The 17,683-nt window shown below is 38.3% G+C and overlaps 1 protein-coding gene across 1 annotated transcript in view; it reads left to right on the top strand.

Annotated features, from left to right (window-relative positions):
• Window positions 1-17,683, top strand: part of BTBD1 (BTB domain containing 1) — a 41,512-nt gene that overhangs the window by 16,494 nt on the left and 7,335 nt on the right. Inside the window, exons 3-5 of the mRNA XM_077873705.1 lie at window positions 1,305-1,410; window positions 7,649-7,846; window positions 12,196-12,388. Coding sequence (XP_077729831.1) covers window positions 1,305-1,410; window positions 7,649-7,846; window positions 12,196-12,388 — 497 coding nt within the window. The remainder of the gene's footprint in view (window positions 1-1,304; window positions 1,411-7,648; window positions 7,847-12,195; window positions 12,389-17,683) is intronic.

Genomic DNA, 17,683 nt, shown 5'->3' with positions numbered 1-17,683 from the left:
CCCCAGTGTTATGGTTTTTTAAATCTCATTTGAAGTTGGGTTCTCTACCCCTTTCCTCCATGCCTGGGTTTAAACTTGTTTTTGTTTATTTTGAAGAATGAGTGAACCAGGGCACTGGTTCATTGATTGGGCAGTGGGATAGGGAGAGAGAGAATCTTAAGCAGGCTCCATGCCCAGCATGGAGTGCACTGTGGGACTCAGTCTCACAACCCTGATAACATGTCTTATGCCAGAATCAAGAGTCAGACACTTAACTGACTGAGCCACCCAGTTGCCCCTAAACTTTTTTTTTTTAAAAATTATAGTATGCATCCTGATTAATCACATATTATAAGCTTGACTTCTGACTTCTTAAAGCCTAGATTAGCTTTATTGCAATCCTACGGTATATTTTTGCTCAATTTCTACTATGGTTTTTGCTTATCACGTGAGATTCATTCATATTATTGTGTATGGTTGTAGATCACTCTCATTGTAGAATATTCTGTCCTGTGACTATTTGCTTTTCTAGTTTTTACTAGAAATTGGGCCTAGTTTTTACTTAGGTACTCAGAACTTTCATACTCTAAAATTCTTTTTTTTTTTTTTTTTTAATTTTTATTTATTTATGATAGTCACACAGAGAGAGAGAGAGGCAGAGACACAGGCAGAGGGAGAAGCAGGCTCCATGCACCGGGAGCCCGACGTGGGATTTGATCCCGGGTCTCCAGGATCGCGCCCTGGGCCAAAGGCAGGCGCCAAACTGCTGCACCACCCAGGGATCCCCATACTCTAAAATTCTTGTACATCATTCTCTCCCTCTAGTCAAGACAGAAAATGGAAAAAAAAAATCTAATGTTTGTACTGGTATGTTTGACAATTGATATCGTTTAGTGAAAATATCCTAAAACTTGCATTTAAGTAATGGCTTCACAACACAACTAGTTAGATCACGTTAGGCAAGTCAGCACACCTTTCTGGAAAATGGGATAATAATGTCTGCCTTATCTAATCTAGAGTGTTTGTTAAGGATCAAAATAATGTATAAGAAACCAGGCTCTGTGTGTGTGTGTGTGTGTATGAGCATATGGTAAGAAAAATAACAAAGTTATCAGTGGTAATGTGAATTTGTTGTTAGCAGGACATCTGTGCTTTTACCTTTTCATTTCTGATGTGGAATAGAGAATATATACACATTAAAATGGTTAAGTAGGTGTTTTTACATGATTAGCAATTATAACTCTTTACAGTATTAACTTTGAATATGTATAGTCTGAAAGTAAAATAACTATGAAAGTAAAATAACTGTCTTTTTGTATGTTTAGGCTCGATTGTTTGATGAACCTCAGCTTGCTAGTCTTTGTCTAGACACAATAGACAAAAGCACAATGGATGCAATAAGCGCAGAGGGCTTTACCGACATTGATATAGGTAAGTCCACCATTGTTCAGGTCATGCCACCTAAGTGCAGTAATGCCTTACTAGTCAGCCTTTCTGCTGGACAGGCTGTTATTATAAAGTGGTGGCTTTTCCAAATTTGGTAAGTCTATCTCTAAGAGTTTTGCTTTCTTTATTTTGGTGACATATTCCTAAAAGTCATAACTACTTTATCACCTTTTAAAAAATGTCAAATCAAATTCATTGATTATATACCATGTGCATGGATAGGAGGGTCTTTTAAGAAATACAGAGAGTAAGATGTGATTTTTCTTTTTTTTTTTTTAAACATTTTATTTAATTTTTATTTATTTATGATAGTCACAGAGAGAGAGAGAGGCAGAGACATAGGCAGAGTGAGAAGGAGGTTCCATGCACCAAGAGCCCGACGTGGGATTCGATCCTGGGTCTCCAGTATCGCGCCCTGGGCCAAAGGCAGGCGCCAAACTGCTGCGCCATCCAGGGATCCCAGATGTGATTTTTCTTAAGGAAACTATAATCTTATTAGAGAATCAAGGAACACATATTGAAAGTTAAATGTTAAGACACTAATAGAAAATTCTGTATAGCATACAGCAAAATGTGATTTTGCTTTTTTTGAGCTAAATATATAGAAAATAATTACTATGCAAATCCAAAACATGGAAATATTACCTCAGATTGAGTAGCATTAAGAAAGTCTTGACAGGGCAGCCCGGGTGGCTCAGCGGTTTAGTGCCGCCTTCGGCCCAGGGTGTGATCCTGGAGACCCGGGATCGAGTCCCACATCAGGCTTCCTGCATGAAGCCTGCTTCTCCCTCTGCCTGTGTCTCTGCCTCTCTCTCTCTCTCTCTCTCTGTGTGTGTGTGTGTGTCTCTCTCATGAATAAATAAAGTCTTTAAAAAAAAAAAGTCTTGACAAGGGAGATTCTGATCTGGGCTGTAAAGAATGGGTAGTATTTGGATAACGAAGAGGGGAGGGCATGAGAAGCAAGTGGATCCCAGGAAGAAGTGGGTGTAAGAGGTGGGGGTGTGCGCAGGTTAAAGCCTGGCTGCACAGGACCGGCTGAGGACAGGCTGAGGAGTCTGACTTTTATTATTGGAGGAGAGTAGGGAGAGCTGACCTAGGCCTGTGACCTTAAGTATCTCTTCGTCATGATGAACACAAAATGTATATTAGATATCTATGATTATTTCTTATCATCTCTCTTGCTGGCAGACAGGAAAGAGTATGGCAGGGAAAACACCCCCATTTTGAGAGCTTTGGCCTTGAAGTGGCACCCGCTTTTCGCTCTTTACTGTCTTGAATTCAGTCACATGATCCCACGTACCTTCAGAGGAGTACCTTCAGAGGATGGTCATGAGGAAGAAAAGCAGCACTCACTGCGTCCTCTGTCTACACCTGACCTAGTCCCCTGCCCTCCTCCTTGTCAATCCCTGCTCTTCACACACACTGGCCAGGGTTATTTATCTTTAAGCCTTTGTGTTTACTGTTCCCCTGAATCTGCATGTGTCTTCCTCCTCTTAATTATTCTGATACCAAGTTAAATGAGACTTGAGACAGGCCATCTCGGACCTTAAAAGTAGATACCATAAAAGTAGATACCACGTTCCCCTAAATATCCCTGTCCTGTTACTCTGATTTCCTCATAATACCTTTCACTATTTGAAATTCCTTTTTTTTTTTTTAATTTTTATTTATGATAGGCACACAGTGAGAGAGAGAGAGGCAGAGACAGAGGCAGAGGGAGAAGCAGGCTCTATGCACCGGGAGCCTGACGTGGGATTTGATCCCGGGTCTCCAGGATCGCACCCTGGGCCAAAGGCAGGCGCTAAACCGCTGCGCCACCCAGGGATCCCTATTTGAAATTCTTTTTTTTTTTTTTTTTGAAATTCTTAAATAGGTGTTTGTCTATGTGTGTTTATGATGATTGTCTACCTCCCCCACCTAGACTGTAAAATTTTTTTAAGACTTTATTTCTCAGTAATCTCTACACCCATCATGGGGCTTGAACTACAACCCCAAGATCCAGAGTCCTGTGATTACTAACGGAGCCAGCCAGGCACTCCTGATTGTAAATTCTTTGAAGGCAGGGACTTTGTCTTGTTTACCACTGTATCTCTAGCACTGAAGACAATAGAACCTAGTACCTGTTCAGTTAATATTTGCTGACCAACTGGACTGTGTCTAGAATGTTGCCTTTCCTTTCCACCTTGGCTAGTTCTCCTTCAGTCTTAACATCTTGGCTCAAATTATACTTCTGCAATAACTCCTTTCTTAAGAACTGACGTCCCACCCTCTTCCTTAATGTTTAGCATTTTCTGTCATAACATCTCATAGTGTGCCTGTCTGTTGCACAGTATGTGGGGAAGGATTTATACTCATTCTGCATTAATGATCCTGAAGGGCAGGGGCTGGATTCCTCCCCAGTGTACATAACAGGCCATTGACTGGATGTTTGAGAGCCCAAGCACTGCCCACATTGCTAAGGAAACAGTACTTAATCCTAATTTTCTCCCCCTTAAGGGGCTACCAGGTACTCCATTTGTGCTTCAGTTTGTGTTTGAAATACTGCTTGTAGGTAGATGACTTTCTCCTGGAAACTGTTTTGTAAATGGCCCCCAGGTCAGGCATGGTGCCTTTGGAACCTGGGATTCTTGAGGTAGGTGCCTAGTACAGGGTCAGTGCTCTCCAAATATTTGTTGATTTGACTCACAGTTACTTATGTTAAAATCTTCACAAAACATAATCTTAGAGGTTTTTATGATCTTTATTGAGCTCTCAGCTGCCAATAGGAGACCTATGTGTGTTTTCCACATCACAGTCTAGTTTGCCTCAAATGCACTTGTTGGGGTGCTTGGGTGCCTCAGCGGTTGAGCGTCTGCCTTCAGTTCAGGATTGAGTCCTGGGTCCAGGGATTGAGTTCTGCATCAGGTTTCCTATAAGGAGCCTGCTTCTCCCTCCATATCTCTGTGTCTCTGTGCCTCTTATGAATAAATAAAAACATTTTTTTTATGTGCTTATTAAAAATTGGGGTTGAGGGGGATCCCTGGGTGGCTCGGCGGTTTGGCGCCTGCCTTCGGCCCAGGGCATGATCCTGGAGTCCTGGAATCGAGTCCGACGCCGGGCTCCCTGCAGGGAGCCTGCTTCTCCTCTGTCTGTGTCTCTGCCTCTCTCTCTCTGTCTCTCATGGATAAATAAATAAAATCTTAACAAAAAAAAATTGGGGTTGAAAGAGAAGTCCAAGAGTTGAGAGAAAGCTGGGCCAGGCTTCAGGAGCCCTTACAGATTTATAGTTTTAGATTTTGGGGAAGTTTTTTTCTCTTCTGGGATTTGAATATATGTTCTGGATGGATGTGCTTACTATTCTTCCAAGCAGAAATACACAGTTTCTCTCTCAGAGCTTTTTTGCTAAAGGAAGAAGATAATATGTCATGATGATAGGAAAACGAATTTACATTATGCCAAAGGTAGTATAATATGCTTTTTATATCCCCTGCTGATATTTTAAGTTTGTGTTTATCTTTAGCAAAGTTTATTAGCATATAGAATAGAGATGTGTAGATCCAAGGTTGTCTGTTTTTCCATTGAATGATTAATTTTGGTCAGTGGATAGTCCTAATCCTCCTACAAGTATTAAGGCATATTGGTTTACATTCATTTACCTATGAAAAAGTTTTCGGAGCCTTAGTTTATATTCATTTGCTCAGCTACAAGAGAAGGAAGAAAGTGATTTAAAAAATCATGTATAATATTTCATTTTTAACATATTGTTGAGCCTCTACTGTGTTCTGAGGACTGAGACATCTTTGCTGGAATGATAGCTGTGGTTTGATATTGTCCAAATATTTGGCTGTAGTATGAATGTATAGACCATTATGGAATACAAATTTTTTTAAATAAAATTTTCTTAGGGGCACCTGAGTGTCTCAGTGGTTGACTGTCTGCCTTTGACTCAGGTCATGATCCCGGGATTCTGGGATTGAGTCCTGCATTGGGCTGTCTGCAGGTAGTCTGCTTCTATCTCTGCCTGGGTCTCTGTCTCTCTCTATCTCTCATGAATAAATAAAATCTTAAGTAAATAAATAAAATTTTCTTAGATGTGTAATACTGGGTAATTTAAGTATATTTAATGTCTTCATTGATTTCTGCTGTATATAAGTATGGCATCCTTATTTTTATTTGAATCTTAGAATTATTAGTGCTCATTATTATGACTATCAGTTATGGTATAGTGAAGCCCTCAGGCCTCTAAAGTGGTTTTTTTTGTATGGTTTTTTGTTTTGTTTTTAAAGATTGATTTATTTTGGATGGAGGTGGGAGGCAAGAGCAGAGAGGAGGGGTAGAGGGAGACCGGGGTTGGGGGGTTCCTCAGGCTGACTCCCTCCTGAGTGCAGAGCCTGACTCAGTGCTGGATCCCTTGAACCTGAGATCATGACTTGAGCTGAAACCAAGGGTCGGAACTCAACTGACTGAGCCACCCAGGCACCCCTGTGTGTTTATTTTTTAATCTTCCTCTTTGTGTAAAAGACTCTTGACTATAGTGCTTTTCAGGCATCTCCATCTACTTTTCACAGATTTCCTCTCTTCTCTGCTTCTGTTTGGTTGCAGCCTGTCTTTTTATTCTAGTCTGTTCGCCTATAAGGCCACCTCTCTGGACTTCTGGTTCTGGTCTACTATAGAAGCTGAGCTGATTTTAATTTTGCCTTCTGGTAAAAGAAGGACTCTGAGTGAGGGCCTGAGTTTCGGGCATGACATTTATACTTGGGATGTCAGAGAGTTCAAACTTAAGATGTCCCAAATTTAACTCCAGATCTCACCTCTCACCATCCCCCAGAACCTCCTCCGTAGGCTTTCCTGTCTCAGTTGATTGACACCACTGTCATCCATCCATTGCTTAGACTAGAAGCCCAGGAATTACCCTTGACCCGCAACACCCCCCTTCTGCCCCCGTCACCCTCTATATTCAGTCTCTGAGGACATCAGAGTGAGTCATCCTTTAGAACGTATCCTGAAGCTGAGTGTTTATCACCTCATCCTTCTGGTCCCAGCCATCTTCACCTCTGACTTGGATCAGAGCAGGAGCCTGCTCAGTCTCCTCTCTACTCTTACCTCTGGTAGGCTCTCTTCTCAACACAGCTGCCAGCGTGATCGTTTTACAACATAAAATGTCACAGCCCCACATCTTCCACAGGTTTGTTCCCCTTTCCACTCAGAGTAGAAGGCAAATGATCTATAGGGTACTATAGGATTATATGCCGTTTCCCCAACCATTTCTGGCCTCATCACCTACCACTTTCCCTCTTGCTCACTGCACTCTAGCCATACTGGCCTCCCTCTTGCACACTGCACTGTAGCCACACTGGCTGGTCCTCAGAGTTGCCAGGCACACTTTCGTGTGAGGGCCTTCACATGGTCGGTCCTGGAGCACTGCCTCTCGCGAGGCCTCTGTTTGGCTGATGGCCCCCCACCCCCACCCCAAACAAGTCTTAGCTCAGATGAGCCACCAAAACTGCATTTATGACTCCTTATCCTGCTATTTGTTCTATACTTATTTTCTAACGTACTAAATTTATTTATGTTTAATGTTCTCCCCCCATTAGAATATAAGCTCCATGAAGGCAAGGAATTTTTAACTTTTTGTTCAGTGATATATCTTCAGCATCTAAAATGGTGACTGACACATAAAGAGTGCTTAATGAAGGGGGCATCTGAGTGTCTGCCTTTGGCTCAGGTCATGATGCTGGGATTGAGTCCTGCATTGGACTCCCCGCAGGAAGCCTGGTTCTTCCTCTGCCTATGTCTCTCTTTCTCTGCGTCTCTCATGAATAAATGAATAAAATCTTTATTTTTAAAAAAGTACTTAATAAGGAATATTTAGGGAATGAATGCATGGTTATCTGTAGACTTTATACATTTATATTACTAATTTGAAGCCGCTTTCTCTGACAGTTACTATTAATCTTACTCTGGATATTTGAGTTTGCTTAATAAATGGCATGAATATACAAGGAGATGCTATACCTAAGTTTCCATGTATAATAAGGAATAAGTTGAATGTTAACCTTATAGCAATTTTTTTAAATAAAACTGCCATTTAATTATTTTCATTCTTTAATATTTTTAAGTGTAGAGTTTTAAGTATCTAGCCTGTTTTTTGTTGAAATTTGAAAACTTAATATAAACTTGTTTGTGTTTTTTGTTAAAGAGCAAAATATTCCTAATTTGATTTATTTTTGTATTTTACTTGTAGACACACTCTGTGCGGTTCTAGAAAGAGACACACTTAGTATTAGAGAAAGTCGACTTTTTGGAGCTGTTGTACGATGGGCAGAAGCAGAATGTCAAAGACAACAATTACCTGTGACTTTTGGAAACAAACAGAAAGTTCTGGGAAAAGCACTGTCCTTGATCCGGTTTCCACTGATGACTATTGAGGAGTTTGCAGCAGGTAAGGCTATATAACCTGACCAAAATCTGTGTAAAACAAATAGGCAGTCAGCTAGCCTCCCTGTGCAGGAGGAGAAGCAGCTGGTATTCATTGCGTTCTAGTTACACAATATATGAATGTGGGTATGTGCATGTAATTTCATTTATGTCTCCTGGTAGCCCTTCAGGATAACATTATAGGATATTTATTTCGATATGTGTATTAGGTTCTTTTTGTTGGTTTGTTTGAGTAGAGGCACACACAGGTTACATTAGTTTCAGGTGTACAACATGGTGATTCTGTTCTATAAGGTTATGTGCTCACCACCAGTGTAGCCACCACCTGTCACCATACAAGGCTGTTACAGTATCATTGACTGTATTCCCTGTGCTGTGCCTTTTTATTCCTGTGAATTAACTCATCCCTGGAAGTCTGGACCTCCCACACCCCTTCACCCATTTTGCCTATCCTCCCCTCTGGCAACCACCAGTTTCTGTGTTTGTGGGTCTGATCCTACCTTTTGTTTGTTTATTCTTTTGTTTTTATTTTGTTTTTTTAGATTTCCACACATATGAGTGAACATAGGTTATATTTTTAAAATACCATGTATATTTTGTATAGTTTGTATAACTATACAAAAATCATGTATTTTGGGACATCTGGCTGGTTCAGCAATTGAGTGCCTGCCTTCGGTCCAGGGTGTGATCCTGGAGTCCCAGGATGGAGTCCCACATCAAGCTCCCTGCATGGAGCCTGCTTCTCCCTCTGCCTGTGTCTCTGCCTCTCTCTCTGTGTCTCTCATGAATAAATAAATAAAATCTTTAAAAATCTTTTAGCCATTTTGACAGATGTGAGTGATGTTGAGCATCTTTTCATGTGTCTGTTGGCCATCTGGATGTCATTTTTGGAGAAATGTTCATGTCTTCTGTTTTTGAACGTATATAAAGGAAATTATATGTACAGTATGTGTTCTTTTGTGTATGGCTTTTTTCTCTTAACATGTCTTAGATTCATCCCAGTGGTTGTGTGTGACAGTAGCTCATTCTTTTTCATTGTTGTATAATCTGTTGTATGAATGTGCCATGATTCATTTATGCATTTAACTCTTGCTGAACATCTGGGTTATTTCTGTTTGGGGGCCATTAAGAACATTCTTATACATGTCACTTAGGGTGCATATGTAAACATTTCTGTTGAGTATTATACAAGTGGAATCGTTATGTCATAGAGTGTGCATGTAGTCAACATTAGATCTTACCAAATAGTTACCCAAAAGTGATTATATCAGTTCATGCTCAACTGCCAAGTTAAGAGAGTTAAGAGTACATTCTAGTTGTCCCACATCCTCTGCAAAACTTGGTATTGTCAGTTTTTGTAGTTTTAGTCATATAGTAGGATGAGGACATACTTTATTGTGGTTTTAATTTTTTGTGTTTCTGACAATTAATGATGCTGATTGTGCCAATAACTGGATATCCTCCTTCATGAGATAATTTTTCTTTTAAAAAAATTATTATGGAAGTATAGTAGATATACAGTGCTATCCTAGTTTGAGGTGTATGACATAGTGTTTCAACTATTCTGTAAAAGTATAGTCACCATCTATCACCAATTAATGTTGTTATAATATTATTGGCTATATTCTCTATGCCGTTCTTCTCATCTCCATGACTTATTTTATAACTGAAAGTTTGTACTTCTTAATCCCCTCTACCTACTTTGCTCATCCCCCTCAACGACTTCCCCTCTGGCAACAGTTTGTTCTCTGTATTTAAGAGCTTGTTTATTTTGTTTGTTTGTTCATTAGTTTTTTAGTTTCCACATATATATGAAACCATATGGTATATGTCTTTCACTGTTTGACTTCACTTTAACATAATATCCTCTAGCTCTATCCATGTTGTTTCAAATGGCAAGATCTCATTCTTTTTTATGAATAATATTCCATTGTAATGTGTACCACATTTTCTTTATCTTTTTGTGTATTGATGGACACTTGGGTTGCTTCTATATCTTGGCTTTTGATAAAAAGTAATGAAGTTACTTTATCAATCTTTTTCTTTAGTAAGGCGAAGGCTTTCTGTGCCCCCCCCCCCCTTTTTTTCTCTTTCTGTGTCCTCTTTAAGAAGCTTGACATTCTCAAAATGATTAAGATATTGTCTTAGGTTCTCTTCAAGGAGTTTTATTGATTTACATTTAATGTTTAGATCTATAAACCAACTGTATTTTTGTTTTCTATATTGTTTTCTCACACATATATATGGTGTGAGGTAGAGGTTAAGGTTCATTTTTTTTTCCCTATATAGCTACATATTAAAAAACTATCCTTGCCCTGTACATTGCTGGACAAATTTTTTGTAAATCAGGTCATTTTGTTTGAATGAATATGTTTCTGGAGTTCTGTTCTATTCCAATGTTATATTTATTTATTCTTTTACCAATTCTGCATAACTTCACACTAAATCTTGGTATCTGGTAGTAAAAATTCTCCAGCTTTGTTCTTCTTCAAAATTATGTAGGCTAATTTTGGTCTTTTTGCATTTTTCGTATAAATAAAATTTGTATTCAGCTTCTCAGTTTTTACCTTCCAAAATCATGAGATTTTGATAGGGATTGCATTGAATCTATAGATTGGTGAGGAGATAATTGACATTTTCATGGTATTGAGTCTTCCAAACCATGAAACACTTATTTAAGTCCTTTAAAATTTCTCTCAGTAATATTTTGAGTTTTCTGGTAGCAGTCTTGTATGCTTCTTAGTAGGTTTATTGCCTAGGTATTTCATTTTTAAATGCTACTATAAGTTATTGGTTTTTTATCTTTGTTTTTTAAAAGATTTTATTTATTTGAGAGAGATAGAGAGAACACAAGTAGGGGGAGAGGGAGAAGCAGACTCCCCACTGAGCAGGGAGCCTGATGTGGGGCTCCATCCCAGGACCGTGGGATCATGACCTAAGCCAAAGGCAGACATTTAACTGGCTGAGCCATCCAGGCACCCCATGATTGTTTTTTTTTTTTATTTTTTATTTATTTATGATAGTCACAGAGAGAGAGAGAGAGAGAGGCAGAGACATAGGCAGAGGGATAAGCAGGCTCCATGCACCGGGAGCCTGACGTGGGATTCAATCCCGGGTCTCCAGGATCGCGCCCTGGGCCAAAGGCAGGCGCCAAACCGCTGCGCCACCCAGGGATCCCCCATGATTGTTTTTTTAAATGTCTGTGTTGGAACTGGTGGTGGATAAAAATACAGTTGATTTTCCTATATTGACCTTGTATCTAGTGACCTTGCTAAATTCACTAATTCTAATAATTTATTTGTAGATCACTGTACATAGTACACATGTACAATCATGCCATCTGCAAACAATAATAATTGTACTTCCTTTCTAATCTTTAGACATTTTATTTCTTTTTCTTGCCTTATTATATGGTCTAGGACCTCTGGCATATTGGTGAATAGAAGTACTGATAGTGAACATCTTTGTTTCATTCCAGTCTTACACAGAAACAGAAAGCTCTAAGTATTTCCTCACAGAGTATGTTTGCTGTGAATATTTTGTAGATACCTTTTATTAGATTAAGGATGCTTCCTTCTATTACTAGTCTGCTGAGGGTTTTATCATTAACTTTATCAATTACTTCTCTTATTTTCAGATAGTGATACAGTAATTTTCCCCTTTATTTTCTTTTTTAAAATATGTAATTGATTTTATTAAGGAATGCATGAATTGGGCAGCATCCCATCTAGCAAGTAGAGAGATGCTCTTTGTTTTGTTTTCCTAATATGGTGAACAACACTGATTTTCCAAATTAAACCTATTTTGGATTCCTTATGTAAGCCAGACTTAGTTGTCTTGCTTTATCCTATGTAACCAAATCCAATTTGCTGAATTTATAAAAATATTTTTATGACTACTACATGAGAGAAATTAGCCTATAATTTTTCCTTTCTTGTAATGAAATTGTGAGATTTTGATTACCAAGTTTATGCTGGTCTCATACAAAAGTTAATGTTTCTTTTTTTAGCGTTCAAGAGTTTAAGATTGGTGTTGTTTTTTCCTGAAATGTTTAGGAAAATTAACCAGCGAGGTTATCTGAATCTGAAGTTTTCTTTGTTGAGGATTTTGTTCGTTTGTGGTTGTTTTTTAAAGATTGATTGATTTGAGAGAGAGCACTATTAACACTTACGTTCTGTTAGATTAACATCAAATGGATTTAGAAATCTTTAAAATTAAATATATACTAAAATTTTTCTGCCTCATTGTTACTTTACATTTTCTGGATTTGAATTCACATGATTATGTGGAGTATTACCAAATGTTGTATTGAAATCAAGGTGCTTTTCCTAGGTTATATTTTTATTTCTGCAGGTCCCGCTCAGTCTGGAATTTTGTCCGATCGTGAGGTGGTAAATCTCTTTCTTCATTTTACTGTCAACCCTAAACCACGAGTTGAATATATCGATCGGCCCCGATGCTGCCTGCGGGGGAAAGAGTGCTGCATCAACAGGTTCCAGCAGGTGGAGAGCCGCTGGGGTTACAGTGGCACAAGCGACCGCATCAGGTAGCTTCTTCACCACAAGTGCGGGCTCCCTTCTCTGTATGTTGCAGAAGATCTTTGACCACATTTTAGTTTCAACTTTGTTTAATACATCTCTGAGTTACTACAACAGTCAAGAGTCAGGGAGGTACAGCTATCTCCTCACTGGACCATGAGTGAGAGGACCTTTCAGGAAACAAGTGAAGGTAGAAGGGCTGGGGGGGTGGTTTCCTACGGCCTGGGTTCTGTTTGGACTGCCACCGCTGGCCAGTGGGCTCTGCACCTTGAATCAAACACTTGCTATTATAGCGTTTAACTTGAGCTTTTTCTTTGCATGGGATACTGCACAGGGGATATAGCTCCATGTATGCTACGAAAGCTGAAATGGCTAAAAAACAAATCCAAGAATTTTGAAAGATGCATGGATATAATCCTGTTGAGCAATTTATCTTTGCTCTACTGTGTTTTCTTTAGGTTAAATGTAAAAATAAAATAAGTACCAGTTTTCATAAAATAGACCTTTTGGATTTTTACTTACTTAATGGCACTTTAGCATCAAACTAGGAACTTAATAAAACAAATTTGTTAAAAAAAACAATTCTGAGGGGGAGGACTTATAAATGACTGGGTAAAAATGGAAATAAATGCATTTGTGGACTATTTGATAATCAGTCACAATGAGAATGTTTTATATGTAAACTTATGAGATGAGGCCAAAGTATCACACAAAAGAACAGTAATAATCTAGTTTTAATAGAGTAGAAATAAATGATTTAAGCATTGAACTCAAATAGCTGGAAAATGAATAGCGAAAGAACAATAGAAATGAGAAGAAAAATTAGATAAATGTAGGAATTAATGAATTTAAAACAGTAGAATTAAGAAACGCATAAGCTGTTTCCTTAAAATAATCAACAAAATAAATAAACCTCAAAGATAGTAAAGGAAAAAAACATACATTTAGAAATAATAATTGGAATAAATCATTCACTAAGGCAATTTTTTTTTTAATTCTGAGCTTACCCTGTGCTAATAAATTGAACATCTTGATGGAATGGATCATTTTATAGGCAAATATAAATTATCAAAATTGACTGAAGAAGAAAGCCTGAATAGACCAATGGAAGGAATTAAAAGTTATCAAAGAACTGTCCCTTCACAAGGTGGTTTTTACAGGTGAGTTTTATCAAAACTTCAAGGAACAAGTCATTTCCTTGAGCATTAAAAGAAGAAAATACTTTTGGTTAATTATTGAAAGAAGCATAACCCTTATACAGCAGTCTGATGAGACCAAAACTTTTCTAGGTCTGTCTCTTTGATCCAGAAGAACTTCGACATAAGATATCAGTGTCTTGAATCTAGCAGTACCTCAGAAAAATAGTACTATGTGAGCAAACTGGGTTTATTTGAAGATTGAAAAAAAATGACTCAGTTTTAGGAAATGTATTAATATCTATTCATCACAGTAGTAGATCAAAGAAGAAAAGGAATTTGATTGGTTCAATAGTTGTCAGGAAGACTTGATAAAAATTTCACTTTCATTCCAGATATAACTGTTAATAGATGGGGTCTAGAAAAATTCTTTCACGTGATAGACTATCAAAACCTCAAATAATGAGGCTGGCCAACCTTGCTGTGTTTCAGGAGTATTCTTATGATTCTGGGTGATGTGATTTGTTTATGTTTGTCATAAAAGATAAGGAAATTCGAGCCTTGAATACTGGAAAGGAAGATGTCTTTCATTATTTTTGCAGATAACATTATCTACATTAGTACCAGTTTTCTCTTTTTTATAATAAAATATTTTGTATTCCCTCTTTACCTGATGAAATTCATAGATCATATACTTCACACATTATTTTTAATCAACATGATGACCTAGCTGTAATGTAATGAAGCAGTGTTACTGAGATAAAATACATACTTCAAATGTAGGCACTTGGGCAGGACCACACTAGAAGATAGTCTGTGTACACACCAGCATGCTGAGACAGCCATCGTGGCAGGGGACAGGTGTATCATATTAATGTGTCAAAAACCAGGAGCATTGGTGCTGCCAATCGTGTCATTTTTTTAAAGGTTTCAAATAAAACAAAGTACAGTCAGTCATATTTATTATTTTCCAGATTTGCGACTCACCTATTCACTAAAATTTATTTGTACTCTCAAAATCGATACTTGCAGGGCTTTCTTAAGTCATAGGAAAGATTATAGTTGCCTGGGAAGTATTTTCCGACTTGAGATCACAAGAAGATACTCTCTGCCTTATTTCAGCTTTCCTGTAGAAATGGGGACAGTTGAGGGCCATGCAATATAGGGCAGGACACTGGCCCTGGGGTCATTTGGGCAATGTGAATCCTAACTCTCCACCATTGGTGGGGGGCCTCAGGCAAAGTCACTTAACACTTCTGAACCTTTGTTTTCTCTTTTGTAAAATAAAGATAATGGAATTTACTAGGATAGAGTTGTTTTTAGGATTTAAGATTATAATCTCTGTGAGGTTGTGCGTGTGTGTGTGTGTGTGTGTGTGTGTGTGTGTGAGAGAGAGAGAGAGAGAGAGAGAGATAATACACACATGTTCCCCCCCTAGGAGCAGTGGTTTAGTATTTGTGGCAACTTTATAGAATATAATTGCTACAAATAACAAGAATTCACTATAAAATACTTTCTATTTATATGGTAATCACCTCTTGTAAAGGTCAGTGAATATTAAAATTGCCATAAAAAATCTTTGGTTTATGCTGAAACAGTGTGTGATGTTTGAGATTTGAAGAACCCCCTGCTCTGCAGAGAACAGAGTTGGATCTAATCCCCTGATTTCTTTCTGTGCAGAGACATAAGATACATCCTCTGTAGAAGTAATCTTGCTTTATAACAACAACAAAAATCTTTGGTTTGTACATAAAGTAGAATTAGGTTGAACTCTTGTAGTTTTTCACCTATGTGAATTCTGATAGGATATTTGAAAGTTGCTTTGGATCCTTTGTTTTGGGAGACTGTCATAATCATTGCAGTAAATCTGGTGCCCCTGACTCCCTGCCAGTAGTGCCCCTAAACCTTTGTGAAAACAGAGCATGGTCTTCTTTTTTTTTTTTTTAATTTTTTATTTATTTATGATAGTCACAGAGAGAGAGAGGCGCAGAGACACAGGCAGAGGGAGAAACAGGCTCCATGCACCGGGAGCCCGACATGGGATTCGATCCCGGGTCTCCAGGATCGCGCCCTGGGCCAAAGGCAGGCGCCAAACCGCTGCGCCACCCAAGGATCCCGAGCATGGTCTTCTTGAGGATAGAATTCCTTTTGAGAACAATGGATTCATCTGGATAACCTCAGGATTAATAAAAATCTGTTAGAACCAATAAAAGAGAATAGTGGCCACTTGTGAAATGTATATGCAAAGACCAGTGATGTTCCCATGTGTCATCAGAATTCAGTTATAGGAACACCTGGGTGACTCAGTGGTTGAGTGTCTGCCTTTGGCTCAGGGCATAATCCCAGTCCCGGGATCAAGTTCCAATCAGGCTCCTTTGGGGAGCCTCCTTCTCCCTCCGCCTGTGTCTCTGCCTCTCTCTGTGTGTCTCTCATGAACAAATGGATGAAATCTTAAAAAAAGAATTTAGTTACAGAGATGGATGATGGTGAGGGTTGAAAGTCCTCAATTCCACTGAACTGCACACTTAATAATGATTAAGTTGGTTGTACATTTTGTATATTTTGCCACAATAAAAAGATAAAATTTTAAAATGTTTAGATTTTCAGTTATAATATTAAATAAAAAAGATCCCATTTATTGTTGTGACAATGTAAAGGAGCAGGAATAAATCCAGTAAGAAACACAGACTTAGGGCATCCCAGGTGGCTCAGTGGTTTAGCACCGCCTTCAGCACAGTGCGTGATCTTGGAGATCCAGGATCGAGTCCCGTGTCGGGCTTCTTACATGGAGCCTGCTTCTCCCTCTGCCTCTGCCTCTGCCTCTCTCTGTGTCTTATCATGAATAAATAAATAAAATCTTTAAAAAAAAAAGAAAGAAAGAAAAGAAACACAGACTCATACCTTTATGAAGAACTAGAGAACTTTGGAATCAATCTTTCCAGGCTAACTGGGTATGTTATGCAGTTCCTTTCCAAAGTCACTTGTGTTTGGTACGGAGGAGCGGCTTGGGAAAATTATTCTAAAATTAATCTGGAAGACTAAATGTTTCTCTTTTTAGAAGAGCAGTATGGGGGCGCCTGGGTGGCTCAGTCAGTTGAGCATCTGCCTTCACATTCAGGTCATGACCTGATCCCCAGGTCCTGGGATTGAGCCCTGAGTCGGGGCTCCCTGCTCAGCGGGGAGCCTGGTTCTTTCTCCCCTGTGTATATTCTCTCTCTCTCTCTGTGTCAAATAAATAAAATCTTAAAAAAAAAAAAAAAAGTATGGATTGAATGTGAAAAGTATTATAAAGTTAAAATAAGTGTTGCATGGAACATGCTACAGAGTTCAGAAACCAGTCTAACATAAATGAGCATTTAAAATATAAGGGAAGGAATTTAGAAGGCGAAAAAAGGATTAACTGCTGGGAAAATAAGGTTAGATCCTTTTTTATCCCATCTACCAATATTTGTATAAAGTTAAATTTTAACATTAAAAAAATGAGATCATGAGAATGCTAGAGGAGGTGAATGTTACGATGTGGGTGAGATAGGTCTCTTTAAATTTTGCAGAGATCATAATTTGACTGTAGATAATCCAAAATTTTTATTTGCAAAGCCACCATAAAGTTGATAAATAAATGACAAACAGGATGCTTTCTGTAGTGAATATTTAATGACAAAGCACAGCTGTATAACATGGCCTTTCAAATCCACATGAAAAAGACATCAGCAGAGAAAAATGGGAAAAGAACATGAGTATTTCTTATTAAAGAGAAAATCCAGTAGACAGTAAGCATATGAGCAAATGTTTTAACTCCCTGGTAATCAAAGAAACGTAAATAGAATTTGTCAGTCATCAGTTTCTTGGTGGCACAAAGAAATGAAAATACTCAGGATTACTGAGTGTGACATAGAGTCGATCTTTGTTTCCTGTGGGATGGAAAGTGTGCTAGTCTTTGCGGAAAGCAATTTGATAATGTTTATCGAAAGCCTTAAGAACATGCCTTTCATTTTTCTCAGCAATTGTACTTCTAGGAATTTATTCTAAGGACATAATTGAGGCCCTACAAGATTGTTCATATGGCAATATTGTATAACAAAAACTGCAAATAACCTAGATTATCCAACAACGAGGAATTAAATACAGTAATTGTTTACCTTTTAAAATTAAAAGGAAGTTGCAAAT

The sequence above is a fragment of the Canis aureus genome, chromosome 2 (genome assembly GCF_053574225.1).
Source record: "Canis aureus isolate CA01 chromosome 2, VMU_Caureus_v.1.0, whole genome shotgun sequence".
NCBI lineage: Eukaryota > Metazoa > Chordata > Mammalia > Carnivora > Canidae > Canis > Canis aureus.
The sequence above is the reverse complement of the archived record's forward strand: the minus strand, read 5'-3'. Positions and strand labels throughout refer to the sequence as shown.